Below are 26,828 nucleotides of genomic sequence, written 5' to 3'. Positions count from 1 at the left end.
GCAATCAAAGTCCTCATGATCAGCACATTATTCAAAATATTGAGGTATACAAACAAGAAAAACCATTCTGGAGCAGTCATTTTCCTTATTGACCATATATCTTCCACATTTGAAAGCAGCAATCCTGTTAGCAGAGATTTCTGCTCAGAAATGCATAACATAGATAAGTCTGGAATTTTAGAAGTTTACATAACTTCCTAAGTGCCTAAAAAAGAAACATAATCTTCTATACTCCAGGTTTTAATCAGGGATCAGTATTTACATTTAATTTTACATTTAATGAAGTATTTAGAAATACTTCATTAAATTCAGGATACTGGCCATCACAACAACATTCATATCAGTTAGTTAAATAACTTTTCAGTTGCTAAATGAAAATACATAAGGAGTTTTAATCATTCATCCATTATTCTTTATCAGGTCAGTGTCACATTATTTGTCTTTACTATGCTCATGTTCTAATAAACCATAACAGCAAAATAATTAGGTTGCTCTTTTTAGCACAAAGGGCTTTCCAACTGTCTTATTTTATGAATGCTGCTGGTCATATTAGTACTTGTAAAGTGACAAAATGCATGGACAATCAGGACTTAAATTACCATAACAGTTATTATCAATATCAAGTCTGCAATGGTCAGAGAGCTACAGCACTGAAATTGTAAGATAAGAACATATCATCAACTGATGCTGATGAAACTGAATTAATCTGAGGTCTACTAACCACTTCTCTGGTAAGATGAAAATATATAGCCACTTCATTCCCAGGAGGGAAAGACAAGGCAAGTCACTGATTGGGTCTTACCTTTATTTCATCACCACTGAATGAGCAATTAGAGATTGTTCTGGTTTGCAATACAGGTAAGGAACTGTTCTTTGAAAAGACCAGATCTATTAAAAATGTAAAACTTGAGAAAAGACTGATCTGCCCTTCATTGTGTCTACTCAGGTGTTTTCGACCAGCAGCAATCCACCTTGGTTTCAGAGTAAAGGTCTCAAGTAGCCTTCCACTTCCATCCTATTTTTAAAAAATCAAACCAAACTAAAATCATTAAGGCTGTTTTATATCTGTGTCAACTTGATTTACTTATACCAAATGAAACAATCTTTGAGAACCTTCAAGTGGAATGATTGGACTTGTCAGTATTCCAGGAAAAGTCATTGCATCCGTTAGAATAATTAATCTCCAACATCACCATCTCTGTCACCTATGAGCCACAGAAAATGAAAACCTATAGCTAATAAGGCAGTTCCAAGCAGATCTCCCAGCGCAGTAAGATAAGGGATAGAAAAACTGTCTGGATCTTTTCCTTTTTTCCAGAAGTGATGCACCATCCAGTCGGCAATCCATAAAAGAGTGAACACCTACAGAACATCAAACAAAGAAAATCTGTATTATTTTCACTTAAGTTATACTGAAAGGAAGTCAACACTACTGCCTCCTTAGTACTATAGCACTATTGTATACAATTGCTTTTGAAAAATAATTTCCAAAAATATTTTTTGAAGCACTCCCCACAACTAGAGACAGGAACACTTAGCCAGCTTCTCTCAATCAATCACAGGCACACGTAGAAAGTACATCTTGAATCACTGATAGCATTCTTCACCCAGTCTGTGCCCGAGGAGTTCTGAAGACGGCATGAAGAAGTAAAAATTCCAAGGAAAGATGCAAATGCTCTTCTCACACAATACATCCCTCTGTACAGCAAGAGCATAAGTGGGACTTTGAGATCATTCAGAACCGACTGATATTGCCCCAGATGAAAACACTCAACACAGGCATAACTCTCGTTTCCACAGGTCTAGCACTGAGCTGAAATCAGATGTGATATAAGAGTACCAAGTCAGATTAAGAACAGTGTCATCTGGATTGTATGAACTACAAACAACGGCCTAGAAGCTACTTTTATGCAGAAAATACCAGCTTCAGCCCCTCTGTAATAAGGCACACCTGCAATATATATTATGAAATTGTCACTCCAGGCTGAATTTGTCCCAAAGTAAAAGATTTCATTCCCAACTGTGAATGTCTGAACATTCAAGAAGTTTGATCTTAATTCCAAAGGTATGCATAATCATTAATCCAGTTTTAGAAAAGAATCCTTTTAATGTTGCCCAGCTGTATGGTAAGAGATTCTGGTTCAGTGGAATCCTGTGGTGTGGCATGGCACGAGATGAATGGAGAAAGGGCCACTAACTGAGCTTCTATTTCTTCTTGTCTCTTCTAAGAGGCTGCTTAAGATTAAATAAACACTGTATTTTATGTATTTTTAGTTAATCACATCTTTAGGAAAGGTAAACTTAAGACAGTTACTACCATAATTCATTTCTAAAAGTCTACTATGTACTTTTAAAAGAATACACAGTAGCAAAAGTAGTAAAAGGTACAAATTCTGTATTTTATTTTGTAAATGATCAATTAATGATATCAAAAGCATCTTTATAAATGTACGCACTCATTTACTGAAATACTGATAAGACAGTTGCAAGACATTTCTCCATAATACAAAATACAGTAAAATGAACGTCATATAAAAAAGTGTTGGAAAACTGCTGAAAAAGTTTCTCAATTAATCTTTGCTTTGCAAAAGTGTAAGTTAAAACACAAGCCTGAACTTCTAATTAAAAAAAAAATGGGAGGAGTATTTGCTTAATGAAAAATGCATGGCTTATTTATACAAACATCTTCTGAAAAGAGAACTCTGTAGTCTAAGCTAATTATGCAAGTCCTAGGTGCACTGACTGGAATCCAAACAAACACATTTAAAACAGATGTTTTCTTTGGAAGACTATCAGATTCTTTGAGTCAGCTCCTTCTTCTAACAGAGACAGAAAGAGGCCTGTTTATAGAAGATACTGTAGGTTACCATCTCCTACAGGATGTGCACAGGAGACTGCAGCGCCCCACATCAACAATGGTTATGCATGGTCTCTTACAAGATAAGAGCATTCATTTAAAGAATAATTTACAGTGTATTTATATGACACAACCAATTAGACACAGCATATGCAGTTCAATTTAAATGGCCATATGCTCTATCTTGGCTTTTAAAAATCATGACATGAAATATTTAATTTGTCTGTATTTATTACCCCCCGAAAATAACTGATTTACACTACCATGAAAAACAGGTAGTTTGGAAATTAAGTTTGGAAAGTTGTGTTTAACCTTCTCATGTTAGGTTACAGGTGCGTAAGACATAACACAAACATAGCAAACCTGGCTTCTCAAAGTAATAGGAAAAAATTTTCAGCATATTATATTATCTGATGCTTATGAAAGTATTTGACGGCAGTTGGGACATGCTGCTTGTGGAATGACGCTGCAGTTCACCAGCCTGTAGTCTGGCGAAGGATGAATGCAATCCTGAGGCATTTGCCTGGCTAGAGACTCACTGACAGTTAAGAATCATACAGATCACTCTGTGGTTGCTTGTTTGCCACAGTAGTTGGTGTTGCAAGATCAGTGTGGCTTAAATCTTTACCGAGATTTTACTTCTTATCAGTGATAAAAGGCAGTGATCAAAATCATCAACTTTTTTATTTTTGAAAAACAAAACAAATCCAAACAAACCAAGCAAAAGCCCTACTATGAGCTTTCTGAACTTTGAAAGACAGTCCTTCAATTTAAAGTTGTAAGAAAAGTCACTCACAAAGATCTGTCAGAGGTAAAAAGAAGAAAAAAAAATCGCACAAAAGATATTACAAGACTTGTTACTTCAAGTGGCATAACACTTCACGTTTTCTGAGATTATCTGTGATTTACACTCATTTCAGCAAAATTACGCAGATGGCACAGCAGTACAAATACCGTGCACTTCTGCTCTAGCCCCTTGCTATGAAGTAGCAAGCCTTCATACTTAAAACTGAAAATCAGCTAGTTTTGAGGGAAAAAATGAAGGGATCAACATTACAGAAGAGACTGGAAAGATACTACGAAAATTATCTGTTTAGCTATAGAAATTTGTTTATGCTATAGAAAAGCTGTAAGTTGTAAGAAAAAGCTGTAAATATATGCAGAACTGTTTGAGATGTGAGATACTATGTTTAAATTATTTGACATACAGGGAAGAGAACAATGAAATGGTTTTTTTGCAAAAAAGAGGTGCATAATAGTAGAATTATGAAACAGAGCCCTAGGAATTCCTCCAGACTGAAGAATTAAATAATCCTGAGGTTTAAACAAGGTGAAAATTAACTAAATATCTATATACATAGAAAAATCTATCTAAGGAAAGGGAGAAACTCTGATCAAGAGAAAGAAGGGCAGAGTGAGGACTGCAGAACTACAGGCAACATGCTAGATCTTCTGATATTTTAAAAAGAAGATCATGCTAAGTTATTATTCTCCTGGAAAAAACTACAATCAAAATTGAGGAAAATTAAATTCAAGTCATCATCAGTTTTAGACTAACAAAATATGAAATAAGTATCCCAACAGTGACTGATATTTTCTATTTATAAATGTGTAAAAGAGTTATAAATGCAAAAAGAGTTATCAGTCACACTGTCAAAAAAGATCCTTAGAAGACAGAGGAAGCAGAACATGTCAATAAGAATGAGAGGGAGGACAGGGGGAAAGGAGGAAGGGAGATAAGTCTTTATAGAACTCTAATGATGAAGAATCTGAAAATAAGGAGTATAAGTACACATCATTTTCTACAACATAGGACAGAAATAGAGAGCAATTTTCGATATTGAACTTTCTGATTCAAATTATGAATATCAGATTGAAACTGAAATTTAATACGAATGCTTAAATAAGAGTAAGCATCACTATTTAAAGCTCAGATCTTATGATTTCAAGACTAGAAACGGGAACGTTATACACTTTCCTTTGTTATCAGGAACAAAATTTACTTTCATTCTTTTCAGGTCTTTAGATGCAAATAAGTTTAGCTGAAGAAAAGTCATTTTTGGTCTTTTGCATGTAGTAAGGGCCCCTAAAAGATATCTGCATTTTCTCATGTAATTAACTTATCATGATTTCTGAAATGGGAAAAGAATGAAACTCTAATTATTTAAAATAAAAATACATAACTCCCTTCAAACATTCTTCATACTGTCTAAGCTTCTCATAGCCTGATGGATACATTGTAGGATGTCATAATATTTTTACTGTTTCTTTCATCTGGGATGACCATATTTCATCAGTGAACAGGTCAATTCACAGTGATAAACAGTATAACATTCAAATGCACAATATTTGTAAAGCAGATTCCACTCTTTCATGTTTATATTAGTTTATACATGAGTTGCTGTGATTAGTGAATTCTAACACCAAAGTGGAAGAGAAAGTTTAAGTTAGGTATTTGCACATGCTTCTCCACACAGGCATGATCAACATCCATTCTAGGTCTAGAACGTAGAACCAAGACCTGTCAGAGTTTATTCAGTATGCCTTGTACAGGACATCCTGCATGTTGCTAATACTGCTGATTCACCTTAAATTGTTTCCATGTGAATGTGCATTACAAAATAGTTTCATTCTGCTACTTTAGACGGGAGAGACAGATGCAAATAAACTGTGGTAACCTCTTTTCAAATGTATTTTAAGTCTTCTTTACTCTCATATTGCTTCAAAATTCACCTATAATGTAACAACTGTTACTATAATGTAACAATGACAAGATGTGGTAATTACTGCATGAGAACTCTAACAATTCTATGAAATTCAAAGGCAAGTTTGTTTTTTTTTTTAATTATGAATGAAAACCCCCAATTAAGGATCTCTAAAGACTACTGTGTCTTGACTCTGACATCATTCTCACCAGATTTATGGTTTAGGTCCTCTGGAGGTTTTGACCCTCCATTAAGTTAATTTTTAAATTATGTATTACTTTCTCATATTTTAAATGGCTTTTGACGTCTTCACGCAAAACTAAGTAGCAACTGTAAAGCGCTTGTAATAGATCTATACGGAACTTGCTTGCTGAATTTCCATTGTCTGCAGCTCGAATTCTGCAGTCAGTTAACTCTCAGAGTAGGATGTACACGTATTTTTCAAAAGAAATTTTCCTCCACTGTCTTCTCAGGTAGCATATCTGGTGTGTATTGTGTCCAGGGGAAGCAGGTCACTATTTCCTCCAAACATACAGAGATTCCCTACAATGTCTGGCTGCAAAAAAACCCTGAACAGCAAGTTCTTTCTTGCTGCTGCTGTTTGTATGTAGCTAAACAGTACTAGCTACAACAGCTTGCATAGCACACATGCAAGACTAAAACCTCATTTATGGAAAATCTGAGGATATCATTTCAACTGAGGTTGTTTCTAAATCAGTTTGATGCTATTGATGTAAATTTGTGGAAAGGAACTTCTTTTTAATTATTCTGCAGTTGAAGCCAAATCCCTCAGACTGCCGCCTTTATTTCTTTGTAGCTTTGCCAGACACCCTGGTTTGACCAAGTTAGTCCTAATTTCAGGCTGTTTGTCAGCTGCCTGAGTGAGGAGTGCAACCCAAACCAAATGTCCAGGTATGCTCAACCTGTGCTAGCTGTAGCACAACTCAGTGTGTCAGGCTACATACATAAGCACTTTGAGTTCAGCCTTCTGGAGGCAACAATTATACATCCCTTCTAGTGACTTGGTAGGAACCAGGCTTCTACCACGGACAGAAACATGCCCGGAGGTAAAAGAGCGGGTGATACCCAACATTCAGATTGCAATGAATCTGGCAAGTCTGTTTCTCCTGCGGCAATGAGAAAGCACTGAACATGCCGAACCATCTAGGTTTGGAGCTTAGTTTTCGTATTTCCTTGAATCATGAAGTGTCTTTAGCAGTCATATGCTCTACGTTTTGGAAACAACCCTCCCTATAAGAAAAAATTGTATTTAAAATGGATCAATATTTTCTCTATAAAGACAACCTTCCTTATTTCTCTATAATGTACAGTATACCCCCGATGAGTTATTTTTCCACATTGAAGAGGCCCATATCATCATTAGAATCTTCACAGTAGTGAGAAATCCAAGTTGCTTTTGATGTGAGCAGGAAGCCATTATGACTGCTGCTGGATTCTTGGTTTTCTATTGCCCCAAACAGCCCTGAAGCACTGCAAAAGTAACTTCACAGCCCAAGACACCTGACCTTCACCGGATAAGAAGGACTGCATTTTGGAATTACTTATTTGCTTGGTAACAGCTCTGGGAATCTCCTATTGTTTGCCTATTCCCCGAGTCTTTAATGTAACTGTGTGCTCAGATTTGGTTAGGAGGTGTGGAAATTCCTTAGAGGCCGTTTTACTGGCTCAGTGAGAACATACAGAACAGAGGCTGCTTTTGAATGCGCAGAACTGTGTGCCAGGACTGATGGCTTGGCAATTCCAGTGCTGCTCTCAGTCTGCTGCAGGTTGACAAGACAAAGGATGAAGCTTTGCCCAGTGCATAGCCTCACACAGTCAAAAAATGCTCATGCCTTTGTGAGGCATAAGAGGTATAAGAATTGTTTTTCAATTGATATATTCTTTGCTGGTCAAACACCAGATTGTAACTGCATGTAACATACTGTTATGTGCTTATGTGAGACTTGTTTTTGTAAAATTTTCAAGAAAATGCTCCTAAACAGAGGCCACTCACCAAATCCAAAACACATTTAAAATCAATATGCCGGTTTCCATTCGTGCACATGGGCTTGTCCAGATACTGTACGCTGCGTTATGTGAAGTACCCTACATACTTACAGGGTATACCTTCCTCATAATATTTTTTGGGGTATTTTCCTCTGGTGCTGCCATTCATAAACACAGAATAGACTCTTCACTACAGAGCTAATTCAGACCTTTTAAAGTCAAGTCTAAAAGCTCTAGCTGAATGCAGATTAATATAAATATTTGTGCAATTTCCCCCACCTTCATGAATATATAATTGTGAAAACTTTACCCCACTAATATTAAGGGAAGCCTTAGATTTCAGTAGAACCATTTTATAAATTTAATTGAGAACATTTCAAGAATATGTTTTTATTTAAAAAACAGAAACAACTCCTACTATTAAAGGAAGGAAAATGAAAATAAAAGAAAACACTTTCTGGGTTTTCTTAAGGCTAGAACCCCAGAACTGTTTTGTTCATAGAGAATCAAAGATAATACAGATCAGAATATCATAGTATTTAAAACACCTTAATTTAATAAGTTTTAGAAACAATAACCTATTGAGTGAAACTGTACTTTGTTTTACTATATAGCATATTTTTGGTCAATAATAACTAAATCTTACTATTGCTAATGTACATAATGTAATATTAATTCCTTATTTCTCATAAATATTTAAATTAAATTACATGCTGGGGAGAGAATATCTAAGAACCAGTCGGGAGAAAAGAGGAAAGAAGCTGGTAGGCATGAGAGGTGAACGAAAGTCTCAGAATTGGATGAAAATTAAATTAACCATCTGATTGGAACTTCTGTAATACTGTATAGAGTTTGCAATGCAAATAAATTCTGTTTTATCACTTTGGGAAGAATAATATTGACGTTTGCAGGCAATCTCAAAAAGTCTTGTTAAAATGCCAAATAGAATTCATATATATGTTACAAAATTAGAGATAATGTGGAATAGCATCAGCTGACAAAGTAAGAGAGAAATATAAAAGTAATAATTCAAGTTTTTTTATTAACATTTCCTTAATTTTTTTTTTCAGCTTAGTTTAACATTTCAGTTCTACTTTCATCATTTCCCTAACCCCTTCATCTCCCTTTTAAACAAACACAGGGCTGGACAATCAGAGATAATAAACAGATCTTGACATTAATTAACAATCTATTTCAATCCACTGTAAAATATGTCATAAATAATTTATCATCTTACAGTAGTCATGTGAATTTTAAAGATAGAAAATTCACTTTGTTCCTGTTGTTTTTTAATTTAGTGTTAATTATTTAACATAGTGGAAAAAATGTAAATAGGTGGTATATTGCCAAAATCATTATCCAGCTGCCCTTTCTGCCCCCCAGTTGAATGTAAGCAAGGAAATGAAAAGGGCAAAGTAGCAACACCAAACCTCCTTAAACACAGGACTGACCATAATTAACTCTTACTTTTAGGAATCACTACGTTCTACTAAATTATCATCTGCCACCTCAAACATAAAAGATACAGCCTGCAAGCAAGCTCGTCATTTTTGACATACGTTTTCATATGCCTTCCATGCAAAGTGAAAAGAAATGTGAAGTGCAATATATTATTAAAAAGGACTAGAATGCAGATCTCTCGTCCTCAAAAGACTGTCAATTGATTGGTTTTATTGATAATTGAAATGACAACAATTAGCTGTGAGGTATTTCAGTTTTACAGCAGAACTGGAAAAGCTTTCACTGAGAGGAAAAAAATATAAAAGAATTCTGGAAATACGAGATCAGTAGATGTTGGCTTATGCCAAAAGAAATGGCAGCTTAAAACTGTTCTTTACTATATCCAGGTGCATAGATGATGTCACTGAGAAGGGGAAAAGGAATGAGTACAAATACTGAAGTGTTTTCCTTGAAAGAGGTGAAAGCAAAACATTGCAGTAGAGAAGTGATTCAGACCACCAGGTAAACAAAATATGTTCAAGATTTAAGGGTTAAATCAAGAATTGTCTCCCCGAAAATTTTAAATCTGCTCTAATTAGAGGTATGCTAAACTACAATAATCACTACTAGAAAAATGCCAGAATAATTAAAATGGGGAAAAGGATCTATTAAATATTTACAGGTGGTGTTAAAAACCATGGGGTTCCAAACTGTAAAACTGTTGAGACCCAGGAGAAGTTCTAGTGTGCAATACTCAGTTTCAAAGTAAATACTACTCAAACTGTTACAGCTAAAGACAGAAGATAAAGAGGAAACAATTACCTATAAAAGGGAGTGGTGAAAAAAGTAAAAAAGCTGTAAATCTGTTTTATAGGTCGAAAATCAAGAAAATCAAGCGTGGCCTTATGGACCACAATGGAGATGCATGACTGCAAAACTGAATGCTCTAATCAGACCTTAAATTTATAAAACTCACTTTACATGTGTATATATGCCAATGCTGGGTCTGGATTACTGATCTGAAAGTCCTGCCCTAATGCCTTAACTTGGTTTTCAGTAGAATTTCTGCATTTCTCAGAAGACAACATTTCTATCCCTAAACATATTATGATTGTGGTTCTGTGAGCAGGAGGACTGTATGGATTTCAAATGGATTTATGAATTCAGGTTGACGCCCCTGTGAAATCTTCTGGACAATGGCTGAAATCACACTGAAGTCACTCTGTCTTCAGCAGAGGCATTAACGAGTACTCTTTGCCCAGCCTGGGTTTTGTAGCTCGTGTTTTTATTGTGTAACATGAAAAGTCAATCTTTCTTTTTATGGTACAATGAAACCTTATAGTTAATTCAGCCAGGTTTTAGCTAAAAGTTGTGTGTGTATTTTATAAGAACATTTCATTTTTGTATTACTGATTTCTCTAAGTGAAATTATTTCACCTTAAGACACTGCTATTTCAAAACGCATCTTTCAAGAACTGCCCTTGGTAGGCGTGAACAGGCTACTAGGTAAGACCAGCCAAAATAATATAACAATGTTTTACAATTAATGCCGTTACAATTTTTTGTACAGTGATTACTGTCCGACTAATTTCAATTTTCATTAACATTAAGAGTGCACCAAGCAAGCCATAACATTCCCATCTACTGCATATTTTACTATATTAACTAAGAAAGTAATGTGATCCACTTTAGGAGACTTCTTTGAGAGGCTTCCTTGATGTATTCATTATTCATAAATGCTACTTTTCCTTATCTCCATCTTCCCTCTTGTTGATTAAAATGATGGGGAGGTAGATCAAATGGTTCCAAGAAGACTATGAAAGAGAAGTTGCAAGATGCATGACTGGGAAATTATGCAGTCAAGTGTTTTCTGAAAAGCACTCACAATACAGATACACCTGTGTAAGCTACACAAGTATACACGTGCAGATAATTAGTTACTTCAAAACTGTGCTGAAAGCCTCTATTAACTCATACGTTCTTGTACTGCTAATGATATTTCAGCAATCAGATAAAACATTCTTTTTTTCCAGAACTTGGTTTTATACAAGCATTTTCAAGTTGTACTTGTTCTTACCTGTAACAGAGCTGCAAACAAATATACCGCTATAAAGATAGGTGTTAAGGAAGTGTGGCCGCTTTTCATTAAGTGGATAGTGTACAAGAAAATCAGGTGTCCAGGAATCACCAAAAGAAGCAGAACCTGGGCTGATTTGTTATTTACTCCTACAACAAAAAAAAAATTCCAAAATTGAGTTAAGCTCTTCCATTACTATATCAGATTTTTATTGATTTTAATATAAAAAGCAGTTTTGGAATCCACAGCGTTGACTATTGTGGCACAGCGGGCATTATTTTCTGCTAAAAGACTCCTTCAAGATTTTCACAGGGAAAAAAAGCCACCTCTAGAGACTGACAGAAAAGTTAAGCAGAGCCCTTCCAGAAGAGGGTGCAAACTGTCTTCTTTCATTATATACTCATGTAACACCACCTACTTTTTCTGAGCTACAGTGACCTCTTAAAGCATTCCCAGGAAAGAAGATGTTTTGGACACCATATTCAAGACAACCTCAGAAGTACCTTATACTTCTGAAAAATAATCCCACATTTACCGTTTTCTCATCTGTTCCAATTCACTTCATAAATATGAAACTGTAATCACATGCTGTTGACACATCACATGTCACCATATTTACTACATTATTAGGAAAGGGGGCAATACAGGGGGAGGAATAAGCTGTGAAGCAAGACTCTAGAAAGAAAACAGCAAATGGGAAATATAAAGCAGGGATTTGGCTTAGTAATAATGTTAGAGATAAAGTCTGGTCTTAACAGGAGATTGGATTGAACATCTGGAGTAAAATGACAAAGGTTAGGAGGAGGTAAACAAGCTAAGGGAAAATGAAGGTTGAAATCCCTCTGAGTGGGTATCCTAGCATCCCGTCTTATCAGCCCCTATCTTTGAGACTTGCCAGGTGACACCTTTCTCTGTGTTCCTCTCCACACATTACCTGCAGGGAGTTCCTTCTGATTCTCCCAGGCAAACACCTGCAGGCAAAGGAAACTGCCGAGCCTCTGCTGACTTTGAATTGCACGCAACAAGTTAAGTTTGTTCCCATTTCTCACTGGTGGTACAGACTGGCATAGAGGGGGGAAAAGAGGAGACACTGGACAGTAGTTTTAACAATTAACTGACTAATACCTACCTGTACCATAATAGGTTCTGCATGGATAATAGCACCCCTTGGCTTCTTCTGGCAGCTCTCCAGGAATGCTATGTAAATGGAGGTAGGTAGAAATTCTGCTAGCTTGAATAGCTACTAGATTACCACCAATACCTGAAATACAAAAGGGAACAAGTGGTGAATTTTCAACTAGTTTTTTCCTTTAGCAGGCAGTCTTTTTCCAAATTCACCAACTTCATCTGTTTACCACAGTCCCTACATACAAAAGGCATTAAGTGAAACATCTTTAGAATATATATTAGTTAAAGGCAGACTAATATCAAGAAATAAAATACAATTTGGTGTATCACTAGATATTACAAATATTCAAATTGGAAATTTAGATATTTGGAGATCAGTTTTAATTCACGATAAGTGCAAAGGATTCCTTGAAAAGGTTCAATCTGATGCTTTCTCATAGGTGAATCTCCCTTTTACTGATCCCTCTTCTTCGGAAATCCCTGTTGGAACAACAGAAGTACTACATGGACATGGTTGTGTCACTGCTGGAATATCTTCCTAGGTCAGTACTGCTGGCAAATATACATAACATTAAGCAGATGCATTTATTACCACAGCATAAACGCAGATTTCACACACAGAATCACAGGGCTGGAAAAGACTTAAAGAGCTAATCTATCCATTCCCCTTTGCCACAGAGCAGGATTAACTATAATCTTCCACCATTCATAATTCAGGTTGAAAGGACAAGACAAGTGTCTGAATAACTGATTTTTAAAAGAATGGTAGTGATGGAGATTCTACTTTCTCCATGACAACTGCTGACATACTTCCCACGAAAAAAAAGTTATGAAACAATTTTTATGAAACAAACCACTCTAGACCATGATAAGAAGTGCCTGGCATTGTTACAAGGCCACTGTCTATAATCTGTGAAAAGATTATAGAGGTGAGGGGTTACCCCTGATGACTGGTAAAGGAAAATGTCACATCTCATCTTCAGCAAAGCATTTGACTGTTTCCCACAGATTCCTCCTAGACAAACAGGCAAGTTACAGACCGAATTGGTAATCGTGAGATGGGTAGGAAATTGGCTAACAGGTCGCACTTGGAGGGTGGTGATCAATGCTTTTTAGAGGAGGCTGTCAACCTGTCACAGTGTGGTCCCCCGGGGCTTGACACTGGGCCCCATACTGTTCAACATCTTCATAAATATCCTGGATGATGGGATTGAAAGCACCCTCAACAGGTTTGCTGATGACACTAAATCAAGTAGAGAAATGGACATGTCAGAATGGAGAGCCATCTTGCAGAGAGACCTGGACAGGCTGGAAGAGAATGAAGTTTAACAAAGACAAGTGCAAAGTCCTGCACCTGAGTCGACATAACCAAAGCACCCAGTACAGGCTAGGACCTGTGTGACTGGGGAGCACCTTAATGAAAAGAACCTGGGGTCCTGGCGGACAGGATGAACAGGAATTAGCAGTGCACTGCTGCAGCAATGAAGGTAAATCAGGGTTATTACCAGCAGAGATAGAGACGTGATCATCCCACTTTACTGAGTGCTTGTCAGGCCATACCTGGAGTACTGCATCCCGTTCTGGTCCCCACAATTCAAGAAAGGTGTGGACAGACTGGAGAAGATCAAAAGAAGGGCCATGACAATAATCAAAGTGCTGGAGAACCTGCTCTACAAGGAGAGAAGGCTCAGAGGAGAACTAAACACAGTTTTCTAGTACTTAATGGTTGGCTACAAAGTGGATGAAGGCTCTCTTTTTGCAAGGAGCCACACAAGGAAGACGAAGGGCGATGGCTACAAGTTGCACCAGAAAAGCTTTCATCTCAATGTAAGAAATAAATTTCTTACAGTGAGAACAATCATTCACAGGAACAACCACTCAAGGGATGTGGCTGGAAAGGGTGCTAGATAATCTCATCTAGGCTCCCCTTCCCACAAAAGGTTGGACTAGATGATCTTTCAATGTTCCTTCCAATCTAGGCTGTTCTGTGTTCTATGAATTTTTACTTCAACAAGTAGAAAACTAAACCAACGTATTCTGACTGCAGTGGCACTAGCATAAAATTCTCCTACTGTTATACTCTAGAGACACCTACTTGCATATCAGGTATATTTTTTTTAAGCAAATAATGCAGATCTTGTCCGCACTTCAGAAGAAGAAAGCCCTTTATTATTGCAATTTAATTGATTTGTTTATATAATGATTAGGGCTTTTTTTTATTTGCAAAACAAATATCTGTGATCACGAGAAGAAACTATTCGCCAAATTCTTTTGGTGACCATGGGGTGGTTAGGACAGAGATCTAACACTGAGAATTCAAAGAAGATTATCCGCCTCACTGCTGCTTAAAGACGGTTAATGGCTGAACATGACAAGAAGGCAGGACTTTCAAACAAAATGTTTCAAATATAAATCAGAAAATTAAGTATTTGAAAAGATCATGGAGTTGGCAGAAAGGGCTGTTCATCAAACTTACCTGTGTCTGCCCAGTCAGGAGATACAGGGACAAAATATGAACTACAAAAAGGCTGAGTCAGTGTTTGCAAAGAAAATTAAAATAACAGTAGCATTTTTCAGACAAACTACAGGAAGATGAGTAAAATAAGGGATTTATCTAAACTACAAAAAGAGGCTTAAACAGATTAAAAATTATCTAAGTAGGGTCCAAAGTCTGTCCTTTGATTGAGAACAATAAGTTTGAGACTTCTGACTAATGAGAATAAGTAAGGAAAGGGAGGTAGAAATAAAATTCAGCATTGATCCACTACATTTGGATGGGGAACAGATAATTTCTGTGACTGAATTACAAAAAAGCTGTTACATAAAACTGCTTCTTAATAGAGCTACAAAGCTGGGGATGGTGCCATATGACTAGAAAATATAAAACAGTTCCTGCTTAGAAAAGAGGGGATAAAAGCAATCTGGGCAATTACAAGCTAACAACTGCAATAACCGATATATTCAAAACAATATTAAAAGAAAAAATTAGTAAACTCTTCTCTCACTATCCAGACTGCTTATAGCACTTCAAGAGCAAACAAAAGATTGAAATAAATAGGGCTTTTTTTCAAGGTATATTTTGAGGTTTGTAGCAATGCAACAGTAAACAATGTTGGCACAAATCCCATAGATTTCAAGTATTTCCTAGAATTGTAAGCCATTTCCTCTTGTGACTGATAATTATCTGCTTAAAAAAAATCAGACAATCAAATATAAAAGGTAATCTGAACCTCTTTCTCCAATGAATAACAAGAAAAACTGAGTGAGAGAAAAGAATTATGGAAAATGCAAATTTGCCCACTTGAAATGGCAATAAAAGAACTGTCTGGACAACAGAGACGTGACAAGTCTATGAAAGAAGGTATAAGATTGGTTGTCAGTCATTTGATGGATAGCTGTTAATCACAAATCTTTTACTTTCATAGCCAACATTTAGAGAGAGTACACACCAAGACCTATTGTGCATGTAGATAATGAGAAAAATTATTGAAAAGTATTAAAAATTATTCTAAACCAAACTGGCCAACCATGGGACACTGGTGAAAGGAGGTGGTATCTGCTCTGCAAAGGAAGCTGACATGCTGACCAGAACAGCCAGTGTGGTGTGTGATTTCAAGAGGTGTAACATTCTCTTTTCTATTTTAATTAGAACTAAGTCAAACATACACAATCTATTTTAGCTAACTGGAAATGTAATATTCATAAGTAAAATTATTTTAAATTTCATTTGGTCTGAGTCTCAGTAATCTAGTATCAGCAGTATATTTTTAACTCATCGAAGACAGGCAGATTTACTGAAGTATAAAAAGCTTCTAGAATCCATACATCCTGCTCAGTCTCGACCATCTGACAATGTATGGTGATGGACAGCAACAGTCACACAGTCTTTCAGTTCCATCTGTTCATCTACCAATTCTTCCTTCTAATTATTTTTGAACCTTTGGGCCAACTTCAACCATGTCTCACACAAGGACACAGAGATACTACTTACCTGAAAGTACGATTAGACAAGAGTCAAAGAGAAGATTCAAACCTGTGTCCTCACCGAGACAAAGGCAGTAATACGAGCTGTATAGTTAATAGCGTAAGTGTGCCAATTGGCCAGTCAACACCTAGCTTGGAGCTAGGCATGATGCCTCCTTATTAGTCAGTAGTTCAGTAATACAGAAGAGGAACTATGATGTTGTGGAAAGCACAGGGAGAACGGAGAGGATGTTGTGAGCAGTGGGTACTGCAGGGACACAAGGCTATAGGGAAAAGCAGTGGTTGAAAGGGCTATTTGGTGCTCTAAAAACTCAGGATACAAATCAACACAGAATCAGATTTCATTATTCTGGCGGTCATGGAATGACTTGTATTGAATGAGTCACTTCAATATGTACAGAAATACTGAGCCTGTTTTATAACAACAGTTAGTGTGCATGTGAAGTTATCTAGGCAGTATCAGATTAATCAGATCCCTACAAGCAGCAGAAAACAGATAAAACTGCGTAGGTTGACAAGATGTCAATACACAAAATGGATAGCTTCTCAGCATCTTCTGAATGCATAAAAAGGTTGTGTGCTCAGTAGCTGCTCATATTATGAAAATCTCTGTACACATACATAAGGACTGTTGCCATGAACATTTAAATCAGAAAATTTTTTTTCCTGGAAAACTGTATTGCAGTCATTGTAGTAAAAACTTTATAATAAAGACTAACTTTGTTAGCTGCTTTACATTCCCATGAGAACTACAACACAGAGGAAAATTTCTTTCAAAAGTAAAACCTTACAACTGCTCCTGCATTCCTCTCCGAACAGCAGTTGTGTTTAACTTTGAGAATGCTACTTCGTCAATAAGCAGAAGAGACATTGTCTGCTAATGTGTGAAGGATGTCATGCTAACTTACAACATTAAAAGGAAATTGAAAACCTCATCATTTTATCAAGCCAGTTAAGGGCTAAGCAAAAATACTTCTTCTGAAAATTGTTATCACAGTTCTTTTTCTGTCTAACAAGCACTGAAAACCGTAACGAAAGCAGAGCCAAAACCATGTCACGTATTTGTGAATAGGCCTACAGGTGTGATTCTGTTAATCATTATCTGGAAAAAGGAGTTTTTTATAATAATAGAAGTAACCATGTTCTTCAGAAAACTGCATTAAAAGTACTTACATCAATGCATACCTTATGTTATGGAAAGCTGGATGGGTGTTGCTGACACAGGCTAGTCTGAGACCATCCAGTGTTCTGGGTAACACACCGAGCTGTTTTTTATCTCAGATCTTATACTGAGTGTTCTGTTAAACAGGGGAATACTTTCCAGGAAAAACTGGGAGGAGTGGCTTATAAACCAGAGGGTTATACTGCCATTCAGAGTGTACTGGATAGGATGGAGAACTGGGTTGAGAGGAATCTCATGAAGTTCGACAAAAGGAAACACTAAGTACTGCATCTAAGTAGGAATAATCCCATGCATCAGTACAGGCTGGGACATGGGGGTCCTGCAGAATAACCACAACCCAGTGATCCACCTTCATGGCAAAGGCTAAAGCATTCTGGGCCACAGTAGGAAAAGCATCACCAGCAGGTCAAAAGAGGTGATGCTTCCTCTGTGTTCTGCATTGGTGAGGTCACATCTAGGGTACCATGTCCATTTCAAAGCTCCCCAGTACAAGAAATGGACTCATTGGAGTGAGTTAAACACAGGGCCACAGGGACTGCAGCATCTTTTACATGAGAAGAGGTTGAGAGCTGTGACTGTACAGCCTGCAGAAGAGAGGGCTCAGGAGGACCTTATTAATGTGTATAAATAACTGAGGTGAGAGATGAAGACAAGATAGCCAGGCTCTTCTCAGCAGCACCCACTGACAGCACAAGTGGCAATGAGAAAAAAATTGAAACGTAAGATACTCCATCTAAACACAAAAAGACCCACTCTTTTTTTATGGTGAGGGTGGTCAAACACTGGAACAGGCTGCCCAGAGAGATTGTGAAATCTCCACCTGTGGAGATAATCAAAACCTTACTGGACAGTCTGCTCTAGTGGATGCTGCTGAAGCAAAGGTTGGACTAGATCTCAAAAGGCCCCTTCCAACCTTTAGGTCATTTCTGTGATTTTATAAAAGAGTAAATAAAGCCACCTCTTTCTCCAAACTCTATTTCAGCTATGTTTCAAATGAACAGAGCAAGCACTAATTGCTTACTGCTTTTGGAAAACAGGGATATCCATCTAACTTTTGTCAAGGATTCTAAATTTTGAATCTTGAGCAGACAAGATGATTGTCTTTCTGTGATTTTCCAAGGTAGCTCACCATTCTCCAGACACTGTTGGAAGCCCCTTGCTTAGGGTTTTAGTTTATCTGCAGAAGGCCAGGCTTCTGCAGATTCAAGATGTTCCAAAGCCAAATTTCCTAGTAAATGCAGCCCTCTAGGTTGTAGAGTAACAATCTGTAAATGCTCCATGGGTAGAATTGGTATAAATCATGATGCAGTTGAATAATAGGACTACTATTCTTCCTCACACCTTTAATTCAATGTCACAAAATATTGCCTCAATAAACACTTTGATATTTTGTTTATCCTTAGCATATAATGAATGATTATTCATTAGTCTTATTTCATATCCACTATTCAAAGCTTGCACTGAATAAACTCACTAGTTTCCTTTTTGCTTTTCAGTGGTGCCTGTTACTATAAACCTGCTTTACAAACATTAATGTACTTATTTTCAAAACATACCTGTGAAGTGACATCTTTGTACCGTCTGCAAAGACCATTTTTCACTTTTGGATACCCAATGTAAAATATTTAAGTGGGTTTTTTTTTTCAAAATGTTTACAAATTTAAAGCAGAGTTATCAATGATTTCATTTGTACCAATGAACGTTTAGTATTTCTGCAGCTCAGGTCGAGAATCTCTAACCAGAGATTCCAGAAGAAGAGAAGAACTAAGTTATTACCAATCAGTAAAAGTTCTGGTTTAGGTACTTGTTTAGCACCAAGGAAGAACTCTATGATAGGCAAGAACAATTTTCCAAAGCAGTATTCAACTACCTTATTTATAAAGTCACCTCCTGTCCTGTAGGTCTCCATCTCATTCTTCCTTTTTGCTTTTTCTTACATATATATAAATGAAGAAGGGTTCCTACAGAAAACTGCCTCCTATGAGAGTACTGAGAGCATAAGATAAAGCCTACATACTCAGCTTTAATGACTAGTGTCATAACTGTTCATGAGACTGTATCAAGAACAGTTGCAGGATGGGGCGCAAAAATAACCGTGTAAGAATGGGCAAACCATATGCATACCAATTCACTGACATTAAAGATTTTTAGAAATCCAGTTCTATGGAGAGAGATTAATCAGCCACAGAATACCATGTTCTTCCCAAGCAGCTCCAATAGGTGCAAAGGGACTAAAATCAATTAATATCCACATACAGGGAGAATTAGGCCAACACAATTCCCAAATTGATTTTTCTTTCAAAAGAAGGTTGTACATCTATCAAAAGAAAATTCTTAACTTTTGTACATGCCTGAGCACAATCTGTAGTTCAAAATAGTCAGTTTTGACAAGTAGTCTTTTTGGAGTTCAACAACCACTTGCTTTTGGATGTCATTTGTATTACGAAAATAAAATTAAAAGGAAGAAAAAGTATCTCAGTTATAATAGCAACCAAGAGCTCTAGATTTTTGAATAGTCATACTATCAGAAAACCCAAAATCAATTTTTGCCCTGATCTCTCTACCACTAACTTCAAAATATCATGTTTTATGCAAGTGAAACACTTAGAAGTCCAGCTTAACTAGCTACCTTTTTACAATTTTTTTTCATCCATATTTCTTCTATCTTCCTTTTTACTTTGTAGCATTTCTTTTAACACTTAAAAATCTTTGGGGGAAACCAGTTGGAAATTATTAGCTTTTCCTATATGAAGGTTTTTAAGAGAAGTCCTTGAGACAACATTATATATGCAAACTATTACATTTAATATTTGTTTTGATTCATATATTATTTCTTTCCTATGCTAATAAAAAATTGTTCCTTGACTGTCAAAAAATTTAAATATTCTGGATATAATTGTGTTATGTTAACTAATGATTACTGAAATCTAAAAAATTTACAAGTAAGACTTAAAAGAAAGAACACACATATATAATAGCATAGAATATGCACATTTACACGTACAGGTTAGCAACTAAAAAGTAGAAAAATTATCACCCAATAATGCATCAGAAATAAATATTCAAAATCAAAACCCTCCTCCTTTTTCATGCCAAGATAAAGACTGAATTATAAAGTTCTCGAACAGCATAAGTGCCTTCTGAGACTATCAAATTCTTCAAAATTCAGGATGCAGAAAAATTAATTTGCTAGCCAGCCAAACAGCTCTACAACCATACAGGTACACTGATTTTTTCCCTTGTAATCTACAGAGATTAATTTCAGATGCTTAACTGACTTAACAGTTAAGCTTAACTAACACTTAACAATGGCTTACGAGCCATTGTCTGAGACAATGGCTATCTTCCAATCAAAGCACTACTCTGTTGTGTGAAAGGTGACAGTACAAATGCTGTCAGAGATTAAAATATATAGGTTTTTTAAAAAGCATTTTATTTTTTAGAGGAGGGATGGTTTCTGGGTATTTTCTTTGCATATCATTCAGAACAAATTAGAGCAGAAGCTCTCTGAAAAACTGGAAAGTCTGTCATTCAATTTATCCTCCTAACAGATAAAAAAGGCACAGTTTGGGGAATATATTACATAAGCTTAACTTTCATCTCCCAGACAACAGACATTCAGTAAGTTTTGTGTTAAATTTTCTCATATGTGTTTCTCATATTCCTTGATCTACATTTACTCCCTCCAGATATCAAATACTTCTACAATATCTACAGCCAGAGCAAGAAAGGTTACAAGTTTGTGTTACCCTTAAAAAGTGTTGCTTCAAGCCAACTGCAAAGGCAAGTTTCTCTTCACAAAGCCTGCAAAGCATTTCTGATTTACAGATGTTTTCGGAATTAATGTGCAGAACCCCCATTCTGTAAGATGCATAAAAATGGGGTAAAGTCTACCAACATGTTGGTTATTATGCAATGAATCGTGAAATACAAATACTTGGAAGATATCTCACAATGTTATGTCTAGGCATACAACGAAAATGGGAAGTGGCTCTATCTGGTAAATACACCCTAATTCATTTCTGCTGCATAATCGGAAGCATATAGTTGTTTAAGGCATTATCTCTTATTCTGCTCAAAAGGAACTCAGTTACTTGCAAACCGAAATTCCTGAGCCAAATTCAACATGCTGTGATGCTGTAAGAGGATTTGCCATATTTTTACCATGTCATCCATTAGAAAACATAAAGATCAACCTGAGTATCTAGTGTCATGCTTGGGCTTAGTTATTCTGTTTAGAGCTTCAGTACATCAAACACAGACATCTGAATCTCAAGTAGTCTGTAAATACCACAATGGTTTAAACCACAGAATTTATTTATTTCTAAAAAGCAGAGTTACAATTTAACCCAACCAACCATGTAATTAAAAATAATTATTCACCTAAAAAACACTTGTTTAACGGGAAAAATGGAAAAGTGGTTGTGAAATATTTCTGGCCACCAGCAGTAAAGCTGACTATAAATGCCTGTCTGCTTAAGAACTATTTTAATATTCTTGGCAAATATTTGCAGTTATTGTTAATAGGGGTAGGATCCTTTGAGGCTGCCCAATTCCCAGACCAATATTTCTTAAACCAAAAGATTTATGGTTCCACACTGTAACGTATGTGATGAAAGCAACTTGCCTACACCTAAGAATATGTAAACTATCTAAACAGAACTGGGCTGAAAGCTACTTAATGGAGCACACAGGAAGGCTAACATCTGACTTTGCAGGGCATACTGTTCAGGATTTTGAGACATGGCAACTGGCACAAAAATTTAAAAAAACAAAAAAAAAAAAAAAAAACCCAAAACGGTGACAGCCTGAAATCCTGGACAAATTTGCACTGTCCTCCAATTTTGGCTGGACACAATCCCAATGGGTTACAACACTCCTTCTGGGTTTCCCTGGTTTCTTTCAGGTTTTCTGTGTCACATGAGCGACAAACATTAAAGTTAAGAGAAAAGGTATCTGAAAAGCATTTTGAGAGGAAAACCCTCAGCTCCTTTCAATACTTAGTCTTACAATGAGAATTCCAAGGCCAGGAAAACACTGGTAGCAGAAGCTTTCTGCAACAGTAATATTTAAAAAGCCATCTGTTAAGTGGTCTGGCACACCTTTTATGTCAGTAAATGAGTGTCGACGTACGCGCTTTTTTATCCGAAAGACTTCCTAAACCCCAGTTCACTATGCTATACTGACCAGCAATATCAAAAGGTGCCAGAAGAATTATGAAACCCAGGAGAGGCTAATTCAACAGCAACCAAAAAAAATCACCTACCTACAATTTCCTTTTCCAGGAGGTGTACCATAAAACAGGCCCACTCTGCATTCTCTGCACAGAACACATTTTCTCTATATTTTCCAACAGAAATGCCTCTACCCTTAGCATTCTGAGGGTTCAGAGTGTTAGCATGCACACACACACACACCACTTACACATCAGTCCCCTCCGCTTTTTTGTGGATGAGGGAAAACCGTAATTCCTCAAAGCTTGCGATGGTGTGCAGTGATGCTGCGAAAGCATTATTGCTGTTGGTGGTAGTAGCAGGCCATGGGCCTTAGGCTAACTTTTCCTTATGCTACCATTGCGAGACTCTGGTCTTGTCCTATTAGGCTTGTTGTGAGCTTGTTAGGAGCTCCAAAATGGAGCTTGGTATGAGGTTTCTCTTCTTACAGTGTAGAGTTTTAAGTATGGGATAATAGCAAAGGTCCTGAAAATACGGACAAGGACTATAAACAACTTACTGACGGTTCATTGCTAGTCACTGAAGAAGATTAAACTTTGAGAACTGAGAAAAGACTGCTTTACGCATGAAAAATCTTTGAGCATGAAAACTCCAGATAGAAATGGAATAAGGCATCTGATGTGGCTTGGAAAATAACCTTCTCAGGCATTGCATAGTAGTCCAGAGGGCAGATGACAAAGGCTAAGAACAGTCTAGAAATGCAAAACGTCTTACGACAAAGCAACTTTTTGAATGCAGATGATGCAATCATCACAGGAATCTTCACCACAGGACCACTGTGGGACTGACACAGCTACAAGCATGCTTCTTGCTGTCCCGGCCTTCTTGAAGGACTCTTTCTTACCCTGCCTGCTCCAATAGCCCCAGCTTTCTCTCTTTTCCACCCACTTAATTAAAGGATCTTTTGACCTGTCAGCTAATCATACAGGGCTATGTGTAACTTTTGATCAGTTCTTCTCTAAAGATAGTTCAACAGAATATATGCACGTTGCCTTAATTCTGTTGATAAACTTACAAAAGAAAGAAAGAAAGTGGTACATTTACTCTTTTCTCTAGACCCAGGTTTACAGTAACATGTCATTGTTAGCAATCAAAATTATTTACTTAAGTCATGAGCTAAAAATGATAAAAAGGAAAAAGTAAACACACGGGCAATCCAGGTTTCCATGAAAGAAAATGACTTTAAATAGGATGCATAGATCCACCTACAAAAGCAGTCCATAAATGCCACGGGGTAAAAGACCATCATCACTTCAACAAATGGTAGGAGCAGGAGGCCTTAAGGAAGGCATGTATCCATGAGACCTGTATTCGTTGGAGGTAGCAAGTCTAGAATAAGTGAGTCTGGAGAGAACAAGTGAGTCTATAAAGAAAATCCATAAGTATTCTGGTACTACACTGGAGCAGAAATAGGAGTCTAGGGGGAAACAGTAAGAAACAATCTCCAGGCAGTTGTTGGCTTTTGTAATCAAGGGATGTCATTTAGGAAGGCAGAACCACCGGTAAGAGTTTGAGTACAACTGCTTAAAAAGAAAATAGAGTCCTCTTCTCTTAGGAAGCAAATCCAGGGTGCTAACAAAAACTAATGTTATAAGAAAAATTACATATGTAAAGCAGAAAGAAGTTGAAGATTAACATGTCTGTCTTGTTTTTTAGGTATATGGCAATTAAAATGGAAACACACAAAATATACATGTAAGTACTTGCAATTTCAAATTAATATTAAGGCAAGGCACAGGTAAGGAAGCAAAAAGGCTGAAGTGTAAAAACTTATTTACAGTTAGCAAGGAACACAATTGACAATGCAGAAGTGCTTTGTGTTAAAAGTAAGAAGAAAGGAAATAGAGGATCTTCATGCGAAAGAAGAACAAGCAACATGCTCCATGGAATATTGAAATACTCAGTTCCTTTTGTCTACTGCCTTCATAAAAATGGTGTTATCTGATCCCAAACTGATATGTATTAGGGCCTGAGGGTAAGTTAAATTTAGTACATCCTTAGAGAGATAGATGAACAATACATGTGATAACTTTTGCAAACTGATTACCTCGGAGGTTAGAGACTACTAGAGGGATGTAATGGGGAAACCAGAAAATATATCTTCAAAAAGGGCCAAAACGGATGAACCTGTATATCAGTGAAATTTATATTCCTACGTAACTATTAGAACAAATTACCAAAAAGACAATTTAGAAGCATCTAGAAGATGTGAAAGCCGTAAAACAAGAGCTAACATGAATTTGCCAGGAACATGCTTCTGTCAAAACAATACGTTTTCCTTCTCTAACTGAGCAGCTTGCCTAATGGTCGCAGCAATAGACATACTAACTCTCAACCATGGTAAAGTTTATCAAACTGTCTTGGTGCATGTTTAGGGCAGTGTGGTTCAAAACTAAAACTCACTGTTTATATTAACATTTTATTATCAAGGTGGAAAGTAAGTGGTCATCATTAATTTAATTGATACTTTAGAAACAGAATAGAGTCTACCCACCCATATAGAATTTGCAAAGGCCAAGTCAAGTCAAAAGCACTTAGTAAGCCAAAAATTAGAAGTCAGAATCATCTTGGTAATTGCAGAAATGGTTCAAAAATCAACAATTCATAAAAGTGCAAATTAATGTAAGAAATCGAACGGAGAAATACAAAAGGGAAAAAGAATGGCAAGGCAGCAATACAGTGGGAACAGATCTGGTGACTTTAATTATTGCAAACTAAACATATATCAACCCTGTGATACTGTAGGAAGAAAACCAACATTTTCAAACTGCATCAGTCTAGTAAGTCTAATATAAGTCTAATAAGTCTAACATAACTGTTCTTATAAAATTTGACATAGTTAGAAGACAGAACATTTAACTTAAGGATCAAATTTTCACAAATACTTCCTTACACATCTTGAAAGTGTATACCAAGCATGGGAAACACCACACATTTTTCTTAAGAAATCTCTTTACTTGTCTGTAACATTCCTGATAGTTCTTAAATCTATGTACATTACATGTAAATAGTAATTTATTTCTTCTTGGATGTTCATAAGAAAATCCTTTGAAATAAAATTTTATCTACACTTTTCTCAGCCATAACCATAATCTTATTCAATATAATATTTGATCATTTAATATTCGAATATAGTACTTTAGTATTTACACTTTCAGTTTCTTAATGCGTACTTCAGGTTCCTACTTCTCATGTTCTCTATCATGTTTTAAAGGCTTACTTACTTACAGCAAATAAGATGAAGAAGCACTCCTTAGGTGTCCAAATAAACAACTGGTGACATCGAAATCAAAACTTGAAATTAATATACCAGATACTAGTTAGCGTAACAAAAACTTTCTGTAATACACTTCTCTCAAACCAAGGTATACCAATTCATATATAGTGGTACATAATCCTGTCAGAGTCTTACCGTTAATTACTGGGGTATAAACAACAATTCCAACCAAATTAGGATCAGATACAGTTGTGTCCAGAATAAGGCCACCAATACTGAAAAACAAAGTACAATATTTAGAATATGACAATCACGCATATTAATTGGTATTTAAAAACTTCTTTAGCGGTCCGTTTCAGAACATCTTCAAGCCACAATTTTCTTCTCCATTCATCTTTCTCCCTGTCCCATTACCTCATTCTCAGCTACAGACTAACATCACTGTAGTTAGTTATGTATTAAAATCAAACTCTTGTATATCAAAAACCACAGAATTTCAGCCAACCACTCCACTTTTAAGATTCCTAACATTCATTGGATTACATAATCTCTATGATCAGAATATAATCTTGATTGGAAACTGCATGAGATGAATAGCTCATCATTTCCTTCATTTGGTATGGCGATCTTCTGCTCAGTTGTTGCCACAGGCCACTGCTGGCTTCCCCAGCCATTCCCACCCGCGACTTAATTTTGTAACTTCCTCGGTTTGGGAAGATTAAAGTTTATTCACACTCCACTTCCTAGAGGCTCCTTAAATGTTACTTTTTTAGGTACAATTAGGTGTTAAACAAGATATACAGTGGCACAGAATGGCTATCAAGACGTAGCAAGACAAATAGACTTACCTGCTTATAACCATGGCAGTTATAACAGGCTCCCATCCTGAATGGAGAACAGTTCTGGTAGCTGGGTGTTTGGCAGCTATGACAATCCCCATCGGAGTCAGAGCCAAAAAAAAGGCACCAACCAAAGGAGATACATAGTAATATTTCT

The 26,828-nt window shown here is 36.5% G+C and overlaps 1 protein-coding gene across 1 annotated transcript; it reads right to left on the bottom strand.

Annotated features, from left to right (window-relative positions):
- Nucleotides 1-626: 626 nt before the first annotated feature.
- LOC104493141 (solute carrier family 41 member 2) lies at nt 627-26,828 on the bottom strand (the record flags this gene model as incomplete). The annotated part of the gene is made up of 5 exons (XM_010135769.1): nt 627-1,362; nt 11,087-11,235; nt 12,216-12,347; nt 26,028-26,107; nt 26,681-26,828. Coding segments are annotated over 5 exons (695 nt in total), but the record flags the coding sequence as incomplete, so codon positions are not given.

This window comes from Buceros rhinoceros, unplaced genomic scaffold (assembly GCF_000710305.1).
Source record: "Buceros rhinoceros silvestris isolate BGI_N320 unplaced genomic scaffold, ASM71030v1 scaffold2535, whole genome shotgun sequence".
NCBI lineage: Eukaryota > Metazoa > Chordata > Aves > Bucerotiformes > Bucerotidae > Buceros > Buceros rhinoceros.
Note: the sequence above shows the minus strand (reverse complement) of the source record. Positions and strands in the feature narration are given on the sequence as shown.